Source organism: Rhinichthys klamathensis, unplaced genomic scaffold (assembly GCF_029890125.1).
Source record: "Rhinichthys klamathensis goyatoka isolate OS25496 unplaced genomic scaffold, OSU_Roscu_1.1 h1tg000110l_1, whole genome shotgun sequence".
NCBI classification, from domain to species: Eukaryota; Metazoa; Chordata; class Actinopteri; order Cypriniformes; family Leuciscidae; genus Rhinichthys; species Rhinichthys klamathensis.
Window position 1 is genome coordinate 2,197,275 of NW_026606648.1, and position 26,051 is coordinate 2,223,325.

General features: G+C 40.1%; 1 protein-coding gene across 2 annotated transcripts in view; it reads right to left on the reverse strand.

The window, feature by feature from the left end:
* trpa1b (transient receptor potential cation channel, subfamily A, member 1b) overlaps positions 1-26,051 on the reverse strand; it is a 64,423-nt gene that overhangs the window by 25,779 nt on the left and 12,593 nt on the right. Inside the window, exons 1-15 of one of the 2 annotated variants that reach the window (XM_056254133.1) lie at positions 21,694-21,736; positions 21,187-21,305; positions 20,805-20,967; positions 12,448-12,623; positions 10,516-10,623; positions 10,315-10,423; positions 9,183-9,328; positions 4,453-4,589; positions 3,749-3,797; positions 3,427-3,526; positions 3,231-3,331; positions 2,888-3,057; positions 2,524-2,688; positions 2,041-2,155; positions 1,188-1,354 (exon numbers count right to left, since the gene is read on the reverse strand). In XM_056254133.1, the coding sequence (XP_056110108.1) occupies positions 1,188-1,354; positions 2,041-2,155; positions 2,524-2,688; positions 2,888-3,057; positions 3,231-3,331; positions 3,427-3,526; positions 3,749-3,797; positions 4,453-4,589; positions 9,183-9,328; positions 10,315-10,423; positions 10,516-10,623; positions 12,448-12,623; positions 20,805-20,967; positions 21,187-21,282 (1,802 nt within the window). In that variant the 5' untranslated portion in view covers positions 21,283-21,305; positions 21,694-21,736. Of the gene's footprint in view, positions 1-1,187; positions 1,355-2,040; positions 2,156-2,523; positions 2,689-2,887; positions 3,058-3,230; positions 3,332-3,426; positions 3,527-3,748; positions 3,798-4,452; positions 4,590-9,182; positions 9,329-10,314; positions 10,424-10,515; positions 10,624-12,447; positions 12,624-20,804; positions 20,968-21,186; positions 21,306-21,693; positions 21,737-26,051 lie in introns of those variants that run through there. The other variant, XM_056254132.1, reaches the window with a different exon arrangement.

Sequence of the window (26,051 nt, forward strand, 5' to 3'; positions counted from 1 at the left end):
TCCCCCATTTTTTGGACCAGGAAAAGCTGAACCTCTTGTGCCCAGTGCGAGCACTGGACACTTATGTTCATCGGACTTCTCTGTCAAGAAAATCCAACCTATTGAGCAAATAGATAGTCGAGACTATTCTTCTTTCTTCTGAGTCTTCTGGCCAACCATTTGGTGGTCAGGGCTCATTCCACTAGGAGTATGGCTTCTAAGCGTATTATCTGGAGTTCTCTCTAAGACGTTTGTGATGCGGCGGATTGACATTCGTGAGTTTTACAGCTTGGACATGGATGCTGCCCCAGGATCCCAGGTGCTTGGTGCAGTGACAACAGGCTGACACTCAGGCATTTGAAAGTCTGCCGTTTTGGGTATTCTCGTTCCCAAAGCGTCGTTGACGCATCGCGAGTTCCCTTGAAAGGGAACGTCTCAGGTTACGACTGTAACCATAGTTCCCTGAGAAAGGGAACGAGACGATGCGTCACCCTGCCATACTTCCTGCATCCCTGTGATCGGCTTGCTTCGGCGATTTCGAAGCTAATGCCGGTTTGCACCGGATGTGCTTTTATCCCTTCCTGGTCATGACGTCACCCGCCCGTGACGCTCATTCTTTCCATTGGACTAGTTGACATTGATGCTCAGATGCATTCACGCTGGGGGCGTTCCCAAAGCGCCGTTGACGCATCGTCTTGTTCCCTTTCTCATGGAACTATGGTTACAGTCGTAACCTGAGACGTTTTCTTTTTGAAGTTAAACACTCTTAGAAAATAGAGCAGGAACAGTAGAATCGCTCTGCTCCGAAGATAAAAGCAAGGATGTGACGCTTCTTCTGCTCATTATATGCTCGTGCTGCGAGGCGGAGCAGCTGATGCCATTATCGCATGCCAATGTGCATTGATTGTAAACTAAACGAGCCAAAGCAGATTGGTCTCTCAAAGCGATCCCCAATTTGTTGTTCAGATCCTACATACATAGAACGTGACTACTGAAAGGGAACAATCAGATAAAATGAACACTGCAACAATGTTACAATATTAATTCATATATTATTATTAATCTGCAATCCAAGTTGCATTTTATATTAAAATCAATACTGTCCTCCAATCCTTTTTTTTTTTTTTTTACTACATGTATTAGCTGTGGGGTGTCAAAGCAATGTAAGGCTATTAACTTAACCATCTTGAAAGTGGATGTCTCCTTACCTCTCACTTTCGATAGTGGCATTCACTACATCTTTTTTCTCATTTCGCACAGCTTCATGCAAAAAAGAGTTGTCAGCATTGTTGAGAGTGATTTCAGCTCCTCTTTCCAATAACAGCAAAACAGCACCTACATGTCCCGCTTGTGCAGCAATGTGAAGGGCTGTGTTCTATTAAAGCATACATGTTTGGTTAAAAAGCAGTGTTGTTCAAACTTATCATAAATGACAATTGCTTTAAATGAGTAAATAAATAAATAAATACAGTATAGTAAAAGTATAAAAAATAAAATACTTTTTGAAAAAAGTGTCTAATGCTCATCAAGTATGCACTTATTTGACAACATACAGTAGAACAGTAATATTATGAAATATTATTACAATTTAAAAGAAATGTTTTCTAATTTAATATATTTTAAAATATAATTTATTCTTGAGATGGCAACGCTGAATTTTCAGCATCATTACTTCAGTCTTCAGTGTCACATGATCCTTCAGAAATCATTCTGATATGCTGATTTGCTGCTCAAGAAACATTTCTTATTAATACCAATGTTGAAAGCAGTTTTGCTGCTTAATTAATATTATTATTATTATATTATTATTATTACAAATTAATATTCTTTGATGAATAAAAAAAATCAACATTGTAAAATTGTAAATGTTTTATTTATGCATCTTTGCTGAATAAAGATATAAAAAAAATTCTGTAAAATGTTATGACAAATGTGAAATTTAATGAGAGTATTATGCTTTGTTCTTTGGATCTTCAAAGCTCAGTTTCCTATGGTTTGGTAAAATTGTATTCTTCAAACTGACTATGCTACACAGGTGTTAGGGATTGTTACGCTGCTTACCCCATCTTCATTTGTTCCGTCCAGTAGTTTGACATTGGCTGCGAGGAGGATTTTCATTGTCTGTGTGTATCCCTCAGCCGCAGCATGATGTAAACAGGACCAGCCTTTGTAATCACTAGAGATTAAAACAGACCTTATGACAGAACTTCCAGCTGAATGAACTCACAACGTAACCAAGCATTTTGTGAAGCTGGCACTTATTTAATTATAACATTTAAAAATGAACTTGTTTTATTCCAGGGGTAATTTTTTATTTATTTAATTGAATGTTGCTGAATCAACCAATTTTAATTTATACCAACAAAATACATGGATTAAAAATCAGCTATTCAATGTAACAATTCCAGGTTACCACTTTTTACAGTGTAGTATCTCAATGATTAAAATAACACTGCCTGGTAGTTATTAGAGTAATGAAGTTCTGCTTGTGATGACTGTGAAAAATGTAGATGTTTTGCTTTTCAAAAAAAAAGTATGGTGTACTTTTGAAACAGCGCTCCCCTCCGGAGCAGCAGCTCCACTACTTGTGTGTGTCCTGCCCTTGAAGCAAGATGAAGGGATGTCAGACCCTTTTCGTCCCAATCATTCAGCATTTTGGAGTCCGTGAGGTTCTCCAGCAGCCTGTGGCATGTGTTTAAACGCCCATATCTGACAGATATTGGAGAAGAAAAAAAAATTAACAGGTTTGGGAGCATGTGAAATGAGAAAGTTTGTATAAATTCCAGCAAAATTATCATAAATGGTCAGGAACGATATGTTATTGCAGGTCAAAACGTATTACTTATAAGAAAATAAGCACAAAGATATGGCTTTGATATAGCTCTGACTGCATTACAAACGTTCTCACTCTGCAGCGAAGTGAAGCGCTGATTTCTTCTCCCGTGACTTTTGACCCAAGAAGATATTGAGACCCAGCATATTTTTGACCGAATCGTGAATGCCAAGTTTGCAGGCGTAGTGCAGAGGAGTGCAGCCTTCAACATCCTCATCAGACAACATCTCCTTCACAGCATTACTCTGGAGGAGGCAATGGGTTCTTATAACTATATACAGAACATGCGCATGTTCAAAACAATGCATTATGTAATAATCCATAACACAGGGTCACTTGAACTCTTCAGGCTTTCTTTCAAAATGAAAGTGTTCTGCATTTGACAAACTGAACTTGACGTTTAGGAAGATTTTCATACCTGTAAGACTGTCTCAGGAAGATTTTTCAGCCCTTTCGGTTGAAGAATGACAAGGTGGAGGAAGTTGCGACCTGCTTTGTCTTTGACTTTGAAATTGACACCTATTTTCAATAGGACAAAATGTTAAATATGCAGAAACGTGCATGCAATTGATATTGGAGATAAAAAGTGTTGAAAATTCATGAAAATGCTTTACCTATTGACAGTAAATATGCAACAGTTTTCCAAGCACTGCAGTTGGAGGCCATCAGCAGTGGAGACAGTCCCTTACAATCAATACAGTCAATATCTGCTCCCTTTCCAAGACAAATGAGATCCAAATAACAGTGAATTGCCGGTGTTATCAAAGAACACACGATAATATAATGAGATATGGTGGTTAATATTAGTCCTATCAAAAGATCAATCCAAGCAACGCAGTTTGCTGGTTCACAAAGTGCACATTCAGCAAAATAAAGGTGTGAGTTTGGATGTTTCAGCCATTTACATTCTCACAAAGCAGCCATTCAAACATTTACCTTTGAAATAAGATATTCAGCCAACTCGACATGATCAAACAACGTGGCTCTATTAGGAAAATAAAGTCATTGTTAATCATTAAAGCATTGGGAATAAATCAAACAAATACATCTGCAAATTGCAATTGGACAAGCACCCTATAATGGCATCATCATTATAAATACATTTGTTTGGTCATAGCAAAAGTGCTTTAAAAGAAAGTAGTATAATTACTTCTAACATTTTTATTGAGACAAACAAGTTGTACAAACAAGAATACATATAACCAAACACATTAGGAGGAAAAATACTCACAAAAACGTGAGTTTAATTGTGAAAAGTAAGCACGTTTAATTGTTTACTTTCAGGTTTTTACTTTAGATATTGTTTACAAATACATTTTAGTGTCAATTTCAAAAATTTAAATCCTTTTACTATAAAGTCCAATGGATAAAAACTCAAAAAGTGAATGGACTTTCAATAGGAACATAAATCAGTCAGTTTCATTAAAAAATAATAATAATAATAATAATTCTTTATTTATGTTTCGATGATGAACGAAAGCCTTAAGGATTTGGAATGACATAAGTAGTCGAGTAATTGATGAATTATAACTTTTGGGGGAACTGTCCTTTTAACAAACTGAGATCAGCTCTGATATAATCCAGAAGGCTAGTTAACTTAATAATGACTATTGGAGAGTATAGTAAGGCATCACACTGACCTATGTAAGGGGGTCTGATTGGCTCCATCCCTGAGGTTGATGATGTCTTCCACTCTGTTGTAAGAGGAAATCATGATTTTGATGGCATCCAGAGCACCCTGAGTGCAGGCAAAGTGGAGGGCCGTGGATTTGTCACACTGCAAAACAATCAAGCCACACATACACAGACACAAAGATGGAAGTCAGCTATTAGCCTGACATAGGAGAGGCAAGGTATTGCAAGAGGGGGACATTCTCTCAGCTGCTGCACCAATAACACAAACCATTAATGAGAGAGCACCCTGAATTGCTGTGGCAATGGACAGAACGGCCAAGCTCAGTTATAGATGTAAGTGGCTGCAATTTGTATCAATTTAACTATCTGAAGCTATTACTGAATGCATTAACCCTCCTGCTACAGACTGAAGACGACAAATGGAGGAGTGTAAGTGTGTTTGTGTCTGTGTGGTCGAGAACGAGAGTCAGGAAATCAGGCTGCTTTTGTATTCATTGCAAACCACATTCTTCTATGGCTCCATTTCATGAAATTATTATTACATTTTTTTGTATCTCTTTCCGAATAGTGACATTATAGCCAGACATTAGGCATATTTAACAATTTTGTTATTTCTGTCCCCAAACTTCTTACAGGGCATGGTGTGGTTTAATGTATTAAAAAGCTTTTACAGAAATGAGTCTTGATGATAATGGATTCATGATTATATTATGTAATTTTGCAGAATATCTTATTACAGCTGCAGGAGGAGTATGGTAAAATATGTTTATGACAAAATTCTAATTGGTGGATAATACTCAGCAGGGGGTGGTTTCAACCTGCCATGATTTCTGTTTCTAGACCATTCTATTGAAATCCATTTCTGCCACACAAGAAAAAAAACATGCTCTGGTAAATCATAATTATAACATATGCCACATTTAGACTAAAAGACCACAACTCGTGTCATGTGTAGCCTGGTCAACGGATTCACATATTGATCAATACTACAAAATATACAAGTATGTGATCTGAATCACATGAATGATGAATTTGGCTGTTCTGTTTTAAAAAATATATAAATTATGTTATAGGGAAGTGTAGTGTTAAATCGTTTAAATAATGCCTCCTCCATAATCATTTCCCTTTGATCAGTTGGGGTCATGAAGCGGCAATATTTTTTAAACCAGCTGTCCCCGTGTCCCAACCTTCCAATACTGCATGACGTTCGAAGCTTCAAACGTCATCAATCACGTGGTATTGTCATTTCGATACAAGTATCGGTACAGTGTGTGATACAAAAGTGCTTTGAAAACTGCGTCGAAGCATCGGAGCCCCGGTATCAACCATCCCATCACTGCACAAACAACAACCGACAAATACAGAGTGAAGACGAGGAACTTAAATACACCGTGATAATGAGGAGATGATGAACAGGTGTGATGATCTGATGAGTATCCATGACAACTGATGAGTGGCGGGAAAATCAAACAAAGGAACACATGTGATTCATGGACTTTCAGTTTGTTTTCATTCAAGTGAAGCTAAAGATGAAGAAGTCCAGATAACTGTGACACTAAGGGCCAGATCTACTAACAGCTTGCTCCAGAGCAAACCCTCTTTTGGCCTTAAAAACTACTGTCTGGATTTACTAAGGACACACAGGGCAAAATTAGCACTAAAAAGGCGTGGACTGAGTTGTTTTTGTGGCTGAACGTATTGCATATTCATTTGTAGGCTACTGGGAGTTTCCCTTTCAGATGCAAAATTTATGGGAGGCACGCAACACGATTTACTAATGTTTGCACTAGTCAATTTACTGGAATTTGCGCCAATATTTAACACTCCAAAAAAGCATGTCTTAACCCATCTTTCGACATGGCTGCAATTGTTGCTGCTAGGAGGAGACACCACAGAGAACAGAGAGCGCATGGTAGAAGGGAGAAAATATGCCAGAGGAAGACGTTATCCGAACATATCATTTGCCAAGCCATGCTATTTTTAATTTGCTGCAGGAAATAAAAGATGACTTGGAACCTCAACTACAAGGAGTCCCGCAACACCAGGTGCATCACAACTTCTTACAACCCGTAATTGTTTGTCCTCTGGCTCTTTTAGCGGGGATTTCACAGTTCGCATTTTCACCTGCGTTATCCGTGGTCCCAACGCTAATTTGGGCTGCACTTGGTAGATTGTGTTGTTCATTATGTAAATGATTTGACTGCGTCTGTGTTCTTTAATTTGCACAGAATCACACGCAAAACTAGCCACTCCCATCGGCGCATTTGTGGAATTGTGCTCACGCTAATTTGCCCCATTTAGTAAATCTGGCCCTAAGTTCCTAAGAGGGGTTGAAATCAAGAGCCCAATAAAGTAACTTTTTTTGTTTAAAGACAGTTTTGGCATGAGGATGAATGATATGAGGATGATGAGTAAATGATGACAATTTTCAGTTTTGGGGGAACTTTCCATTTAAGACTCTCCAATTAGCGTGTCAAAATTACACAATTTTTATTTCCACAATATCATAGTTAAATGGACTGCCACAGACTCCCTGATAAAAGAAAAATAAACTTTTTCATCACAAGCCTTGGGCCATCGAGTCTGTTGAGTTCTTTGATCGTTTTAGTTTTGCTTGTTAACTTTTATATTATGATATTATATGAAGCAGGTGTGAAATCACTCCAAACTCATTGGCAAAACACAGTCCAGTGACAGATGATGGAGCATCCGTAAGCTATAAAGGACATCCGGACCAAACAACGTCAGCTTACGTATTTTCAGTAAGTGCTCTGTGTCATGTGAGTCTTATTTGGTGTTGTGTGACCCATTATATTATCATTATGGCAAGTAATAAGCAGCAGTTTAAAATGTGTATCCCGGCCCGTACTACATTATAGGAGATGACACACACCTGTGTGTGGTCTCCCTGGGAGATGAGTCCGCTCTCGAGCTTGCAAGCGTCTGCCATTGAGAACTCTCTATTCCCACCTGGCTCTCTTCGAGGAGGGAGGTCAGGCAAACGCACCTGCTCAGATCATGGGGGTTAAAAATGGAATTGACAGAGGAGCTTGAGATGGGTTTTTCCCTTTCTCAGCTCTCACCTTCCGGTTTCAGTGGCTTCATTCCAGACCCTGAAACACCTCTGTGGTTTTTTCCAGGGTGAGTGAGGCCCCATTGTTGGCTTTATCCAGCTCTGAGAAGTTGGATATTGTTAGCATCGAGGCAGTGGAGTTCAAGGATTCGCCATCTCTCTCCCCAGCTTATAAGGAAAGTTTGGAGATTTTGAGTTATGATGTTGCTAAATTGATTCGCCAGCAGAGAAGCAGGAAGTGCATCACGACTAAGTTAGACAAGGCTTTCCTGTCAAGTAATTCCCCACCTCCACGCTGGACCCTATCTTTTCTTTAACCTCTAAAGGATAAGAGAGAGGGACAAAACGTTCATGAGGACGCTCCGTTTCTCTTTCTGGCCTCTTTAGCAATGCAGTTAATACTGTTGTCGAGAGGTTTCAGGAGGCCAAGAAACAGGTGGTGACATTCCAGAATGCATGCCAGGGCTGTTACTAAAGAGCAGCCCCAGCTGAGTAAAAGCTCCTCTAGACGTGAACAACAAAAACAGAGTGTCCCTTCTCGAGCCCCCCTCAGAGAGACTGGGGGTCGAGATGGCTCTCACAGCTGAAGCCTTTCCAGGGGCGGACAGATCTGAAGACCGCCATCCTATAGCAGAAGGCTCGAGGGCAGGCCCCTCTGAGGAGAAGTGACCCACACCAGGGTTAAATGTGCCCATTTCTTCTCTCTGCCCTCGGGAGACCAGTCTGCCAACCCAGCCATCTCCGGTGTTTCGGGCAGAGAAGTTTCAAGTGAACATCTGGCCCGGTCTCCATCTTAGAATGTTGTGGAACTGGGATGCTCACTCCGTCCGAGGAGGGTGTTGGAGAAATATGTTCGGTGGTCCCCTGCCAGCAAGCTGTTTCAGGGCACTGGGCATATTACTCCGTCTACATCAGGGGTCAATCTCGAGAGACTGATATCTCTTTCAGACTATTGGGCAGCATGGCAACTTCTGGGTTTTGCAAATTATAAAAGCAGAGTGTTGCTACTTACTCGTTCACTCTGAGGAGGATATTGGAGAAGTATGTTTGGTCATTCCCTGCCGGCAAGTCATTTCAGGGCATATTATTCAGCCTTTACCAGAGATCAGATGGCGGTTTGGCATCGCAATGTTGCCATCGCTCACATGAGGTGCTTGGGGTTAAGATTAAACCACGAGAAGAATGTGCTTTGTCCCTTAAAGAGAAACACTTTTCTAGGAGTGATATGGGATTCGACTACGATGCAGGCATAGGGTAAGGGTCTGTCTCCTGCTTGTATCAAGTCGATTCTCTCAGCCATATAATAGATCAGGCTAGGCTAGGCTGTCACTGTAAAACGATGTCAGGGACTGTTAGGGCTCATGGCAGTTGTGTCCAACATGATGGGCCTTATAAACATGAGACCATTGCAGTGGTGACTCAAGACCAAGGGGTTTTCCCTGAGAGGGCAAACCATTTCCCATTATTAGGGTTATCATCAGGGTTAAATCAGACTACGTTTCACCAATGAGATTGAAGTGATTTCACACGTGCTTCAGATGCAGGTAATGCAGAAGCATGTCCATAGCTTCAACATTTTGACGTAGCATCTCGTTCCCTTCTCAAAGAACCAGGGTTACAATCCTAACTGAGACATTTTATACCTCTTGAAACAGCAGTTACCTGTTGCTGATCCACTCTGGCTCCTTTAATGATGCAAAGTTTGATCACCTCAATGTTACCCCCACGTACAGCTAGATGGAGGGGGGTGCTTTTGGTCTTATCCAAATAATTAATGTGCACTGAAGTGGAAATGCCAAGCTCTTCTCCTTCATGAGGATGAGAAAGAGAGGAGATGAAATGTTCAGCTTAATTTTTTCATATTTGACAGTTGATACAGATGAAAATACACAGAGGCATTTTAAAAAAATTAAATTGTCATCATTTGCTGACCCTCATGTAATTCCAAACCTCCACTTTCTCCTGTAGAACACAAAGGGTCATTTCTTAAGAATATCTTGGCCATTTTTTTCAATATAATGACGTGAATGGGGTCTAGAGCTCCACAATGACAAAGCACCATAATGTTATTATAAAAGGGTTTCATCTAACTCATGCTCTATATTTCAAGACTTCTGGAGACATACAATAGCTAAAATGAGGAATATAGTGCATGAAGAGAACAGGCCCCTTTTTATGGTGCTTTAGCATCTTTTTGAAGCGCCAGTCCCCTTTTTTGCATGTTTTTTTTTTTTATGCAACAGTCACCATTAATTGTAAATACATGGAAAAAGAATGGCCAGTGGTCTACATTATTTACATTAATTAATTAATCTACATTAATCTTTACAGGATAAACAAAAAGTAATACAGGTTTGGAATGACATGAGGGTGAGTAAAGGATGACTGAATTTTTTTCTTTTTTTTCTTTGAACTATCCCTGATATCACAAACCTCAATCACATTGAAAGCATGACTGCTTTGTTTGGTTACCATGTGACATGCTGGCAACTAAATCTCATAGCACTGAAGGTTGCAGTCACTTTTGACTTGTTCACCCTCTATCTGTTTTAACTGTTTTGCATTTCAGCATCTGAAAATATTGGACCGAAATGAAAACTGTGTCATAGCCACAGGGAACTGTCGGAAAAAGAAAAAGAAATATTTACAGTGTGTCTTGAACACATCATTCCGGAACAGAAGACCACCCATGCATTGTGCTAAATCACAGTGCCTGTCTAAACAGCTTGGTGAATAGGTTGGGAGTGGATTCGTCATGGTGAATTGGTGCAACGAGAATATTAAACTTGCTTACCAATTTTCAAAACCAGCTCCATGGCCTCTTTGGCACCTGCAAAAGCAACTGTATGGATGGCATAGTGACCCAGTTTGTTCTGAAGACACATCTTGGCGCCACGTTTGAACTGTAAGGAAAGAAAAAAAACACTTTTATTACACAATGTGATATTCTAGATTCTGTCTGTCACACTTGACTTTTAATGCCCTTTGTACTCACAAGAGAACGGAGAGCTTGGCAATTATTATTGCTGCAGGCCAGCATCACTGGGGTGTTTCCCAGATCCCCTTCCAGATTGACATCTGTTCTGTCACAGGACAGAAGGACCTATGCCAGACATGAGCAAAGTTATCATAATTATCTGCAAGGCACTCAAGTATAATTCCTTCAACATTTCAGCCCAACAGGAAGCAGACAGAAGACACCTTTATCTTTCCCACTGAGCTGTCCCTATGCTATCAAATTAATATCTCACAAGCCAGAAAATCAGTATGACTGTGATTCAACATTACGCATGAGGACACAGGTAATTACAGTGTGATATTGCTTCTGTACTTTGACTCTGACATTGCTACAGTTCAATAAACAAGAAGTTAATACTTAGTAACTTACATTTTAGACAATCTTGCTTTATTTTTACTTCAACCATTGTTATTTTAGAATTATTTAAATACTATGGTATTTATACAGTAAAACGACTAACTTGAAAGTCTTGCACATGTAATATCTAATTTACACCTTGAAAAATAACCAGAAGTTACAGAATACACCGCTCAATCAAATTCAACGAAAGTCGAAAAGTTTGGTAAAATTATTTTTTTATGTTTTTGAAAGAAGTTCGAACTGAAATTTGAAAATAACTGTTCCACGAAAATATTAAGAAGCATTATTTTTAATGATGAAAACATTTTTAAAAATTTAGCCCAGACGTTGAGACTTGAGCTCGCTGGAAAACACTGCACCCCAAAGCACACAAGGTGGCGGGGTTGGCAGAATGGTCCTCTGAGGGCACCAAGGGGAGATGGACACTGTATATAATGAGGTATAATCCATTTCCCCTTGGAGGGGTCTGCCAGTGGTGTCGGTCGGTCCTCATATCCATTTTAGCCATTGAAGGCTCCTTAACCATACTCCTTCAGACCTAAGATGTTAGAATAATTAGATGTTTGGGATGAATGAAGACTTGGTAGGAAACCGGTTTCTTCCACATCGGTATATGTGGAGATCAGGAAAAAACTGTAGGCCCTGACGAAGAGGTTGTGAAACGTTGGTGTAATTTACTTTTATGGCGAACTTCCTGTTTCTCGGCCGGCCAGTCGATGTTCAGTCTGGCCACGGCACGAGTCACAACCTCCAACAGCTCCTCATTTACAGGAGTATGAGGTGGTGATTCCTCAACATCTCACAACATCCAACATCTCAGAGCTGGAAAGTTGCAGTTCCGGTGCTTTACTCGGGCCTGAAGAAACCTCTGAGCGTGCTTCCAAAGCCTGAGATAAAGCACTGAATCCGGCAGGTCTCTAGGTGTCTCTGGTCATGGCGTTACCCGCCTATGGCGTTCCATCATTAGACTGATTTTACACGTGCTTCCATTACAATTAGGCAGGGGCGTTCCCACAGCGTCTTCAAAGGGAAATTCAGCTTTGCCATCACAGGTATAAATTATATTTTAAAATAGAAAACAGTTGGTTACACTTTATTTTAAGGTGTCCCTGTTACAGTGTAACTATACATTTAAGTACTAATTAATTAATTAATTAATTAATTAATTAATTAATAGCATGTACTTACTATATAATAAGGGGTAGGTTTGCGTTTAGGGTTAGTTGCATGTAATTATGCATAATTTAATATTCTTACTTCAGTTAGTACAGTACATGTAACAAGGACACAAAGTGTTACCAGTGTTCTTTAAAATTCTAATATTTCAGAATATTACTGTTTTTACTGTATATTTTGATCAAATAATTGCAGCCTTGCTAAGCATAAGAGACTATCAAAAAAAAAAATCCAAACTTTTTTAATAAATTAAAATATTTGATACAGTCTGATGCACATAATGACAAAATATTCAAGAGAATGCATATCTACAGCTGCTCTTTACCCTGACAGTAACCCAAACAGATTACCAGCAGCATGTGTGTGACTGACCTCTACCAGATGATTGTATCTTTTAGTGACAGCCAAATGCAGAGGGCCCATCAGGGCACTGTTGAGGATGTTGGGGTCAGCACCCAGGTCTAACAGTAATTCACAGCTCTGCTGTTGATCCTTCTCCACAGCCCAGTGCAGAGGAGTTCTGCCCTGCTCATCCTGTACATTCAGCTCTACAAAGCAAAAAACTCAATATATGCAATGGTTGTGACGTTCAGGACAGTAGGACATTCAGTAAGCGTTCAGAGGTAAGCTATGTGTCATAGTGATGAGTCAAAATACCTTATTTGGAAAGGCACGAATAATGACTTCTACCAAATAATAGAATTTTTTTAAATTATTGATTAATATGGTGATGTGAAGGGCTGAAGACAATAAATTGAGAACTCATGAACAAAAATGTGCATGTGTATTTCAAGTTTAAATAGGATAGCCACTTTGTCTCTCCTTTTATTGTATGCATCTCAGAAATCTAAACTTGTAAAGACTAACATTGAAACTATATCGTACATATTTTCTACATTCTTAATGGTCTAAATAAATGTTTTAACCTTTTCTAGCGAGACTGGATAAAGGTGAGGGAGAGTGCACTCCAAAGTGAACTACTAACACTTTACTAAGTATAAGGTTAGAATTTAGTCAGGGGTTAGTATTTCTTTTAGCATTGTGGGGACACGACCAGAGCAAAAGGCAGGAGACACTGCTTGCAGTCAAGTCAAAATTGTATTGACTTCAGAAAAATAACAACAAATCAAAAATAACAGGTGACCCTCCTCACGGAGGTCCCTCACCAGAACTGACTCGAACAGACAAAATAAATTGTATACTGAAAGGTTCAACCATTTCATGATAATAGGGAATTGAAATAATATGTACACATAATACATATATAAACTTAAATTAAAATAATATTCAAAATACATTAACATCAATTTTAAAAGGAAAGAAATACAAATAAAAAACAATACATTTCTACATGCTATCAAAATAAACAATAACACAATGAAACAATGACCCCCTTGCTCAATGTAAGAAATGGACTATGCCTACACTACCCAGAATTCCTTGGGATGGCATACAATGAGGAACAGGAAGGCTGCACTTCCTCTTAACCCCCACTCCCCGGAAACCATACTGCAGCCATAAGTTTTGAAAATGGGGATATAAACTAATATAGTTTATGTAAATTCTAAATAAAGAAAATAAAGAAATAAAACTCTTGGTGTCTTTTGTATCTGTCTAATGTACACCTTAGACTAGAAAAAGTTACCAAATTCATTTAACCAAACAATAAGAAACAAACATTTATGCAAAAAATATAAACCAAACAAACACAGGGCATACACCGCATCCAGGGGTAACTTATGACATCGTCACATCTTCCCCTCATCCCTCTCGCAAGGTAAGCGAGAAAGAAAGTCTGTGGTCACGTTTTCTGACCCTGGCCGATCTCTTACAATGAAATGGAAAGGTTGCATATAGCCAAACTTCAACGAGTTACACGAGTATTGGTATCTTTCATTTTGTCAATCCATTGAAGTGCTCTATGATCCGTTTGAACAACAAAATCTCGTCCCAACAGGTAGTATTTAAAAGAATCAAGAGCCCATTTCAGTGCCAAACACTCTTTTTCAATGACAGGTATCTTGTCTCCCGAGGATACAGTTTTCTACTCAATTAAGCCACAGGATGTAACTCACCTCCCTGCTCTTGTTTCAAGACCGCTCCCAATCCCACTTCAGAGGCATCTATCTGAAGCACAAACATTTTCTCAAAATCAGGACTACACAGGACAGGATTTGTCACCAATCCTTCCTTCAAATCTTGGAAAGCTAAACTGGACTGTTCGGTCCACTGAATTTGAATTAGGCCCGACTTCTGTGTCAAATATGTTAGTAGCGCTGCCCTAGTGGCAAAGTGAGGTATAAACCTCCGATACCACCCCTCTAGACCTAAAAAAGATCTGACCTGCTTTTTTGTACTTGGAAGTGGGCAGGTCTGATTAGCGTGTATCTTCTGGATCTGGGGTTTAATAACACCATTACCTAATATATAGCCCAAATACTCAGTCTCACTTTTGGCTATAGAACACTTGGCAGGATCAAGTCAAGCTTTCGTGTAAAAGCATAATTAGAATGGAAAAGCCAATTTTAAAATTTTAAGAACGCCTTATTTTCGTTTTAGGTCAAATTGCCTTTCGAATGGGAGTGCATGAGTGCATGGGGCTCTTCTATGATAGAATCAAAATCGCTATTTTTAAAACACTAAGGAGGCTCGACACAACATAAAACTGTGCTCGAAGTATCACCGGGGGCTCTACACATGAACTTGAGCATTGACTTCATTGTGTACACAGTTTACTAAAAAGAAGTTTGACCCGGGTAGATTAACAAAAAGAGCCTAGGTTAAATTTTGGCAAGAATTTCGCCTTTAAGTAGCGAAAATCAATACAGAAACGCAAACTTCCGTCATTTTCGGTACTAACACAACAGGGTTACACCATTCACTTTGAGAAGGCTCCACAATGCCCATTTCCTGCATTAACCTAACCTCCTCAGTAAATGCTGACACAATCTTTTCTGGAATACGATAACTCATTCTTTTCACTTGAGCATTAGGTTTCAACATAATTGATGCCGAATGAGAGGGGTACAACCAGGGGTACTCTTAAACAGTTCTGGATCACATAACTCTTGAATTTGTCATTTCTGCTCCCCTGATAAGTGCTCAAGATTAACTGATTAACTGAGGAGGTTTCCTGATTCACCGATATATACTGCTCTTCTACCTCCTCTTCTTCCACCAACCGAATCAAATTTGCACTTGCAGACTCTTTCTGTGGAAACCATTCCTTCAAGAGATTAATATGCAATGTTCTATGAGAACGTGACCAACTATGAGTGGCAAATTCATAAGTTGTAGGTCCTAACTTGTTAGTAACTTTGAACGGACCCTGCCATTTACCCAACAACTTATCTTCTGTTGGAAGCATGACTAAAACCTGCTGACCTACATCAAAGAACCGCTGCCTTGTCTTCCTATCATACCAACCTTTCTGCCTACGATGTGCTTCTTGTAAGTTTTCCACTGCTGACTTTTTTCCAGTTTTTTCTCCAGTTTCTCTCTCATTTGCAACACATAATCAATGACATTCAGCTTACTAGATATCTGTGAACTTTGTTCCCAGGTATCTTTCAGCAAAGACAGAGGACCCCGCACATCATACATCAACTGAAAGGGAGAGAAGCCTGTAGAAGCCTGTGGAACTTCTCTGTACGCAAATAATAAGTACTGTAACCACTGGTGCCAATCAGACCCGGTGTCACTTACAAATTTACGGAGCATTTGAACAAGGGTTTGATTGAATCTTTCTACAAGACCATCGGTTTTGGGATGGTAAGGTGTGGTCTTCAAACCTCTTATACCCAACAATTGATAAACCTGTTGCAGTAGCTTTGAAGTGAAATTGGTTCCTCTGTCAGTCAGTATCTCCTGGAGAAAACCCACTCTAGAAAAAAAACTGCACCAAACAAAAGGCTACAGATTTGGCCTTATTGTTCTTCAAAGGGAAAACTTCAGGATATCAACTTGCATAGTCACAAATTACCAGCATATTTTTGTTACCTGCTTTACTCCTCTCTAACGGGCCCACAATATCCATGCCTAGACGTTGGAAAGGAATCTCTATTACATGCAAAGGCATCAAAGGAGCTTTTGGAGGACCCCGAGGGGCAGTACATTGGCATTCTGGACACGTCTTGCAAAACTCAGCTATATCTTTGGTCATCCCTGACCAGAAAAAGTGTTTACTGATTCGATACATTTTACGACACAGCCCAGGGGATAGAATGCCCCATTTTTAACACAATCTTGCGTACACTTATGGGAAGAACCATTTGTTGCCAGTTTCGGGTCTTACAATACAGAAGTTCATTCTCTAAACAAAAAGTAGAACCATTGAAGACCATCTCTCTGCCTTGCTTTGCATGTTTATCATTCTAGAATAGATGGGACCAATTTCAGAATCGGTTTCCTGCAGTTCAGACATATTGGCAGGGATCTGCCACTCCAAATTTAATTTTGGTGAACCTTCCCTTGCTGTGACTTGCACCACAGTTCCTTGAAACTAGTCTAACCTCTTCTCTGCTTTAAACTTCACAGGTTTCACTGGATGGGTTGAAATATCACAATCATAAAAAGGAAGGCATTTCAAGGAGTTTGTCTCATTCCCCTCTTGGCTCTGTCGAGACTTTGCACAAATTAACACCACATTACAGGTACTACTTGGCTGCAATAAGTCCATTAACACAGGACTATCATGACCAATGATCACAGGATATGGCAGTTTTGGCGCTAGCCCCACTTTCATTAGGTAGGATTGCTCATCACCCTTACTCTTCAGTGGTCGGATAAGACCGTTCTTCTCCATGGATACATTTAACCATAACAGGGCACACTAGAACATTCAGAAACAAGATACATTTCTACCAAAGTTTGGGTGCATCCTGTGTCTACCAAAGCTATAACCTTTTTCCATTCAGTTCTACAGGAATTGTGACATCACTGGGCATTGGAGTAATGCTAGGTTCAGGTATCATAATCCGTGGAACATAACAGATATTGGTAAGCTTTTTATTTAGGTTTGGACACATTGGTTTCTTATGGCCTATCTGGCCACAACTAAAACACTTAATAGGTCCCAACTATAGTTAAGCTAGATGTTTCTGTTTGTTTCACCAGTCTCTGACCCATACTCTTACCCCCTTCTAGCAGTGAGGTTGTCTTGCGAGAGGAAGTCTTGTCCCTTGCTGTCTTCCAATGAGCAAAACTCCAAGGCTCAGTCCTTTGCCTAGCTGCCACAAAGACATCCACCAGCTTGGCGGCCTCCTCGGCAGAAGATGGATCATGCTCCTTAATCCAGGTTTGTAGTTCAGGACACAACATTCTCAAAAACTGTTCCAAGATGACGGTCTCTGCAAACTGCTGCATTGTCTTTTCTGCAGGTTTCACCCACTTATAGAGTAAATCCTTCAACCGAACATACAATTCCTTAGTTCCTTAGGAGTTTCCTCCATCAGAACCTCCATGGAACGAAACCGCTGTCGATAGGTCTCAGCATTGATAGAATATTTCTTCAGTATTGCCTCTCTCACCTCCCCATAGTCGCTGTCTTCGTCCACATCCATAGCCACATAGGCAGCACGGGCCTTGCCAGTGAGTAGAGGTACTAGTCGAATGGCCCAATCCTCTGGAGGCCATCTGCACACGGTAGCAATTCGCTCAAAGGTAGTCAGATAATGCTATATGTCATCCATCTCACTGAGCTGCTGCATCTTTGGCTCTTTTAATGGACCCCCAGCAGTTGAATGTCGAACTCCATCAGAATTTCTGGAAGAAGTGTCTGGGCCCTCACTCTCACCAAGCGGTGGATTTCTCATCGAGGTATGATGAGTCACTTCTCTCAAAATTGATGTTGCAAGGACCTCAATCTTGTTTCTTGTCGTGCATTTTCTTGTTCTTGACGAACTTGTCTTTCTTGTTGATTCACCAGGAACTTCTGGAACATATCCTTGAGCTCACCAATGTCCTTAGAAGAACTCTCAGAGAGAATAAGCTCAACAGCACCTCCACTAGCCCCATCGTTTGCCCCATCTTCTCCAGGGTCCACTTGCGCTAGTGTCTCCATACGTGCTGCCCGTTTTGGTGCCATCACACCCAAAGATTTCACACAGCAATGCTCCTCTTCTGGATTATCGCACCGCTGCCACCATAATGTGGGGACGTGACCAGAGCAAAGGCAGGAGACACTGCTTGCAGTCAATTAAAATTTGCATTGACTTCAGAAAAAGAATAACAAATCAAAAATAACATAAACAAAGACACTAAGGGTGGCCCTCCTCACGGAGGTCCCTCACCAGAACTGACTCGAACCGACAAAATAAATTATTTTATACTGAAAGGTTCAACCATTTCATGATAATAGGGAATTGAAATAATATGTACACATACATAATACATATATAAACTTAAATTAAAATAATATTCAAAATACATTAACATCAATTTTACGAGGAAAGAAATACAAATAAAAAACAATAAATTTCTACATACTATCAAAATAAACACAATAACAAAATGAAACAATGAAACAATGACCCCCTTGCTCACACTAGGAAATGGACTATGCCAACACTACCCAGAACTCCTTGGGATGGCATAAAATGAGGAACAGTATAGGCTGCACTTCCTCTTAAACCCCCACCCCCCGAAAACCATACTGCAGCCATAAACCCAGAAGGTAAGTTTTGAAAATGGGGATATAAACTAATATAGTTGATGTAAATTCCATATAAAGAAAATAAAGAAATAAAACTCTTGGTGTTTTTTGTCATCTGTCTAATGTGCACCTTAGACTAGAGAAAGTTACCAAACTCATATATAACCAAACAATGAGAAACAAACATTTATGAAAAAAATATAAACCATACAATCACAGGGCATACACTGTAACCAGGGGTAACTTATGACATCATCACAAGCATTGTGTAGGCAATCAGCACTGTGGTTGAAATTACCAATGTAATCTTTAGAATTGGCTGCAGGGGGAGTTTGGGACTGGTTTGAGAAAAAATCATTACTATTTAGCTGGTTGGTCAGTTGATCTCCTAGCCAGCTAACAAGTGTCTAAAACCCATCTAAAATCAGACCAGATATATTAGGCTAGGAGAGCAGCTAACCAGCCCAAGGTGGTTAGCTGCTCTCCTAGCCTAATATATCTGGTCTGGTTTTAGATGTTTGTTTATTTCGGCAGGATATTGCAGTGTAATAGATGTAATTAAGAAGAGAAATGTGCAATCTGAATATCATTTGGTCTTTTGCCATTGTAGTGAGTGAACCGGTGGCTCTGTTTTGTCAATGATTTATTGAAGTAGTGTTCACAATAAGCAGCCCAGTGACGTAAGTGTGTGATCCCTGAGGAGATTATGTGATAGTTTTATAATCATTAGAACATAATGACACATTGACCTGATGTGATCTGAATAGCAAAAGACTGGGGTGAATAAACAAGGCCTGGACAAGGCCTTCAAAACACACACATATATATATATATATATATATATATATATACACAATGCAATTAGTGCAAAGCTAGACTCAAGTGTAATTTCTCAAAATATGTTGTTTAAGAAGGTTAAAATGTAATTTTATGTAGATTATGAAGATAACGATTTGCTGCCTCAAGAGTCGGATCCAGTGTCTTAATTCCTAGAACTGGATCCTAAAGTTATTTCCTTCCTTTTTGCTGTAGATTGATTTAAAAGTAGTCTTATGATCTTCTACAAAACGTAAGTTATATTTCTGGGTTGTCAAATTTAATTTAATATGAAAATGTCACAGATTTTGCAGTTTGCTGGGCTTATCTGTTTGTCCAACCAACAGCAGGTGAGGAGAGAGCAGCTAATAGTGTAGAAATTACTCACTCAAGTCAGAATGAAATAGAAATTCTATTTGAGTCTGTAGGCCAACCTGGCTCTCTCAATAAAAAAAAACAATAGGATTTTCCTATTGACTTTTGTATTATTGCAAATAAAAAGCTCTGTGACCAACAAAAGTTTATGATTCGTACTTGTTTTGTTCATCAGGATAATCTTCAAAAATAAACAAATTTTTTATGAATTTTGAAGCCTAAATACAATTGCCAGAATTAAAAAATCTAAATGTAGGCTATAAACGAACTGCACAAACAGCTGGCACAAAGGTTGCATGACTTTAATACATGACTTTTAACGAAAAAACCCATTTGAAAAATCCATTGACTTCAGGACAATGGAACAGGAAATGCTAAAATGTTAACTTGTTTCAATGTTTTGGCCTACAAAAAAACATCATCCTTGCAACACTCTATTGTAAAAATGTATTTATGCATGTTTTAAACGTTTTATTTTTCCAGTGAAACAACAGACTTCTCTCTGGTGATGTAGTCCAGTTAAACTCCGCCCCATCTTACAATCGACTGCAAGTTCGCATTCAAATCTGCCTCCATCCAATCAACAACTAATGTCAAATTCAATTTAATATGAAAATGTCACCGAATTTTGCAGTTTGCTGGGCTTATCTGTTTGTCCAACCAATAGCAGATGAGGAGAGAGCAGCTAATAGTGTAGAAATTACTCAATCAAGTCAGAATGAAGTTAATAAGTTTGTCTTATCTACAATAAGTTACAATAAGATATTGTAAGTTTGTCCAAGTCCTACTTTAGTTTCTTTTTTGTGCATCACAATATGGAAGTAATGACCTGTCACTAATTCCATTACATTGTGGCTTTAAAACCATGTCAAGGATTAAGTTTTACCCTCAGGACCCACAGTAGAAACAATGAGTCGAATTATGTCCAGGTTTCCTCCGGCTGAGGCATAGTGCAGTAGGCTAGCTCCATTCTCATCTCTGAAGCTTAGGCGTTCTGGAATTTTCTGGATCAGGTGGTCGATAGCAGACGCCTTCCCTTTGAAAGCCAACTGGCAGAGGAACAGATTATAAAAGTATCTTGCCAAGGAAAGGTGAAACACAACACAAGTCAGTTTCAGTTACCTGGTATTTTTTCTGGTTGCTATTACTGGATAGAGAAGCAAACATATACAGTACACGCATGCTGATGGCATCATCTTTTGTAAATATTTGTGCTCCCCTCCGCCCTCAGCTCTCTAAAACACATATGTAGGAGAAACAACACGCACCTCAAACACATCCGCAGAATCCAGGTCTGTTTCCCCTTCATTTATCACACATTTGTAGAAGCTGTTTTGCCTCACAAACTCCTTTCCAAACTGCATTTGGTGAGCTTAGTGGGGATCTTCTGTAAAGACAATCCAATCGGTGATATTAATAATAACCTCAGAATGGCATTAATTGTGTTTTCTTTTAGTGGCTTCTTTTGTGCGCTGAGGTCCAAGGTTAAACTGAGAGCAGGTGATTGGAGTTTATTCTCACATCATTGAACTTGAATATCCACAAAAACTGGCATAACTATTGATTTATTCAATCAAAGACAAACATTGATTGTTTAGTAAAAGATTGTGAAAGAGAACTGAACATAATTTCAACCATTTGACCCAAGTATGACAGAATGTGTTTGTTGCAGGGTTGAACTACAGTCGAGCAACCCATTTGAAAATGTTGTTGTTCCTATATTACAAGCTACACTGACCTACATCTATTTTTGGCTTTTAGTCCATGTGTGTTACCTTTGAGGTAATCTTCACTAAAGTTGGTCTGTAAGATTTGTCTGTAAGGAGTGTCACGTGAATGATGCGCACAAGAGTATAATGACAGACTTTAATAACACTCTTTAACAACCACAGGAGAAAACACAAGAATAAATGTACACTACCACAGACGACACGGAAAAAAATAACTGAATGAACCGAGGTCTAATATACACATAGAGATAACGTAGCAAGGAACACCTGCATAACTCAATCAGCGACTACAGAGACAAACTAGCAAAGGAAACACTGGCAAACAGGAACTGAACATAAGGAACACAAAACCAAAAACAATTAGTCTCTTATGCTCACATTCATCATTTATTTGATTAAAAATACCATTAACACAGTAATATTGTGAAAATATTATTACAATTTAAACCAATTTATTCTTGCCCAATTAAATGCATCATTGCTTAATTGATATTAACTTATTCTTAAACTTTATAAAATATTATACTACAGGGCTGTTGAATGCTTGATTCTGATTGGTTGAGAATGTTCTAAGGTGTGCAATTATTTTCAGGGAAACGCACGGCTAAAGTAGTTCCAGGCAGGCTTGACCGCATTACAGTTCCATATCACTGCGCGTAGTTAACCGTAATAACGGAAAATAGGATACAATTCATAACAAGAAAAAAACATGCAGCCCCATGCGCTTGATCTGCAATTTTCGATGTCTAACTTCACAATCAATGGACACATACAGTTTAATTTTAATAAATAAAGTATGTAGTCCTATACCTATAGGCTAAATAGAAAATTAAATTGAATATAGGCTATATAAATAAATTGATAGTCCTGCTGGGTTTTCGTAATTATTCCAGATAATATAACAAATAAATAATTATTGATAGGCCTACTTGTTAAAAGGGCTTTGTGTGTTTCATTTATTGGGTTATCTACTGTCAATTATAGAAAACAAGAATGAACGAATTAAAACAAATTTAATTAATAAATAAATAATAATATTGACACACATGCTTTTCTTTCTCATTATTGCAACATCTCTCTCTCTCTCTCTCTCTAATAACGGCATTAATAACTGCATAAAGCCGGGACACACTGACTTAGGCCAGTTATGAATGTAATTTGATACTTATGACTGATCATGCCCAAACGCGTGTTCAGCGCGTTCAGTCTGTAACTTAGCTTCACAGTCTGTGTTGCTACAGTTGATGGAAACAGTCAGTCTTCGAATGTTTCAGCAAGTCGTAAGTGTGTCCCCATCATTAGTCTGCTATCAGTGGCTCAAACCTCCGTTACTAACTCTAAAATGATGTTTTGGAATTAGCAACGGAGGCATGGGATTAGATGCGTAAGAAATTAGTCCTACATACAAGAGCGTTTTAATGACAAAAACTTGACAAACGTCTTGAAATGCATCATCTGAACAATGTTTCGAGGTGTGGTAACTGTAGTATAAGCGGAATAATTGACTTCAGGCCGTTGAATTATTAGAAAAATAATGCACACCCGAGGTGTAACGGCCACTCCGCTTCGCGTCGTGACCGCATTACCACCTCGGGTGTGCATTATTTTTCGAATAATTCAACGGCCTGTCGTCAATTATTCCTTACATTACTGACTGCGAACCTTTGAATTTTGTACATAGATAGTATAATTTATTTTTGTTATCAGGGCAGCATTTATCTAAACCAAAACATAAACAGACAAAAACAGATAAAATCACAATAAATTTAAACCAGAAAATAACCAACTTTATACACATCAAAAACACACATCTTTTGGTTTTTAGTCCATGTGTGTTAGCTTTGAGGTCATCTATATGCTTACATACTGCTAAACCTTGACAAAATTAATTTTTAGCAGATTTATGCATGTAAAATGTAGTATTTTTCCTTTCAGACCGAAACTATTGATGACTCATGCTGCACTGACTCATTTTGTCTAATCAAATTCTCTTTATAAGGTGGTCCCTCCTTCAAATACCACTTCTGAATAGTACGTTGCAAGTCATGGCTTGTGGCCGTGATGTAACAAGGCTTTTGGCTGTGTCCGAAATCTCCCACTACTCACTATATAGTGGACTATATAGTGAGCTCGCCATTTTGTAGTGCTGTCCGAATGTATAGTGATGATTATTATACCCTATATAGTCCACTCAATGTATCCCAGAATGCATTTTGAAAAGTAGTGTACAACTGATGGTCACTAACCCAAGCCCTACATAGCATCATGCATTGCGCTGATCGTATCTATCAGCATCATCTTCATCTTTAACTTACAATTTGACGACATCTCGCTAGCGTAGCAAGAACAGCACGTCGTTTTCTGTGTCTAGAAATCGTCTCGGTTACGTATATAACCCTAGTTCCCTGATAGGGAACGAGACGCTGCGTCAAACGCTGTGGGAACGCCCCTGCGTTGTGCGTCATGAAGCACGTATGGAATCAGCCCAATGGAGAGACGGAACGTCATAGGCGGGTGACGTCATCGACCAGGAAACTATAAAGCACCCCAAAAAACACAAGCGCATCAGCTTCTGATAGGCCTGAAGGAGCGCTTAACGGGAATGCCGGAGTATAGCAGAACGACGCAGCGTCTCGTTCCCTATCAGGGAACTAGGGTTACATACGTAACCGAGACGTTCCCTTTCAAGGGAACTTCGAGCTGCGTCAAACGCTGTGGGAACGCGAATACCCACGTCGCCATAGGAGCAAGTGACCGTCATGTGAGATCTAGCGCACAGCGGACGAGAGCACCTGCACGGTGAAGACCATCCGGTCGCATCACAAACCTCACTCAGGGAAACTCCTGACAATAAAGCTTTGGATGCAGCCATACTCCTAGTAGAGCGGGCTCGTACAGCCAAAGGTGAAGGCTGACCAGCCGACTCATAAGCAAGTGAGATAGCCTCGACCACACTTGCTCATTCTCTATTTAGACGCAGGACACCCTTTCCTGGGTGGCCCGAAACATACAAATAAATGTTCTGATTTCCTCTACAGGGCAGCTCTGTGGACATAAGCGTCTAACACCCTCACTGGGCAGAGCAAATTAAGTTTCTCCTGGTCTGACGACAGAAATGGAGGAGGACAGAAAGCCTGCAGAACTGTAGGTCTAACAACATTAGTAGGGACCTTAGGAACACAACCTGGCCTAGGGTATAGAAAAGCCTTAACCATACCAGGCGAAAATTCCAGGCACGAACTGCTGGCCTCAGCCTCAAAGTGCCACGAAGGAAACGAGTTATAAGCGGGTGTCTCCCAAGAGAAACTCCACTGAAAGGGACGTGGTAAGCAGCCAGTGCCGCCACATACACCTTTAGTGTGGAGGGGGATAACCCTGTGGAGAAACGCTCCTGCAGGAATTCCAGCACTGCACCCACTGGGCAGTTAACTGGGTCCTACAGGTGTTCTCCATACCAAGAAGTGAAAAGTTTTCACTTCAAAGGCATTTAGCTTCCTGTGGATGGAGCTCTGGAGTGAAGGATGGTCTCAACAACCTCGGTTGAGAGACCGGAATCTAAGAGCTGGGCCCCCTCAGAGGCCAAGCCCACAGTTTCCATAACTCTGGGCGGGGGTGAAATATTAAGCCGCCCGCCTGAGAGAGTAGATCCCTCCTGACCGGGAGCTCCAAAGGAGAGCCGTCCAGGAGAGAAACCAGGTCCGCAAACCATACTCGGGCCGGCCAGAACGGGGCTACTAATAGTAGACTGACCCCGTCCCGGCTATCCCTCTCCAGAACTCCTGGTAGCAGAGCAATCGGGGGAAAAGCGTACAGACGTGACCTCGGCCACGGCTGCACCATAGCGTCCAACCCCAGAGGGGCTGGATGACTGATGGAGAACCACAGACGACAGTGCGATATCTCCTTGGAAGCGAATAGGTCCGCCTCGGCGCGACCGAAACTCAACCAAAGGAGCTCCACCACCTCAGGGGGTGGAGTCTCCATTCCCCCGGCCTCGGCCCCTGCCTCGACAGAGAGTCCGCTACCACATTCAAATACCCAGGAAGATACATTGCTCTCAGTGATAGTAACTTCCCTAGGGACCACAGGAGGACCTGACGGGCCAACTTGTAAAGCCGGCGAGACCGCAGGCCCCCCTGACGATTTATATAAGAGACCACCGACGTGTTGTCTGACTGAACTAGCACATGAGGACCTCTCAGGTCTGCTAGGAAGTGTTTCAGAGCCTGAAACACTGCCAACATCTCTAGACAATTTATATGCCATGATAGATGATGGTCCTGCCACAGACCTTGGGCTGGACGACCACTCATGACCGCCCCCCACCATGTGAGGGAAGCATCCGTCGTTAGCTTTACGCGACGACAAAGAGCCCCCAGCACAGGATCTTTGGATAGGAACCA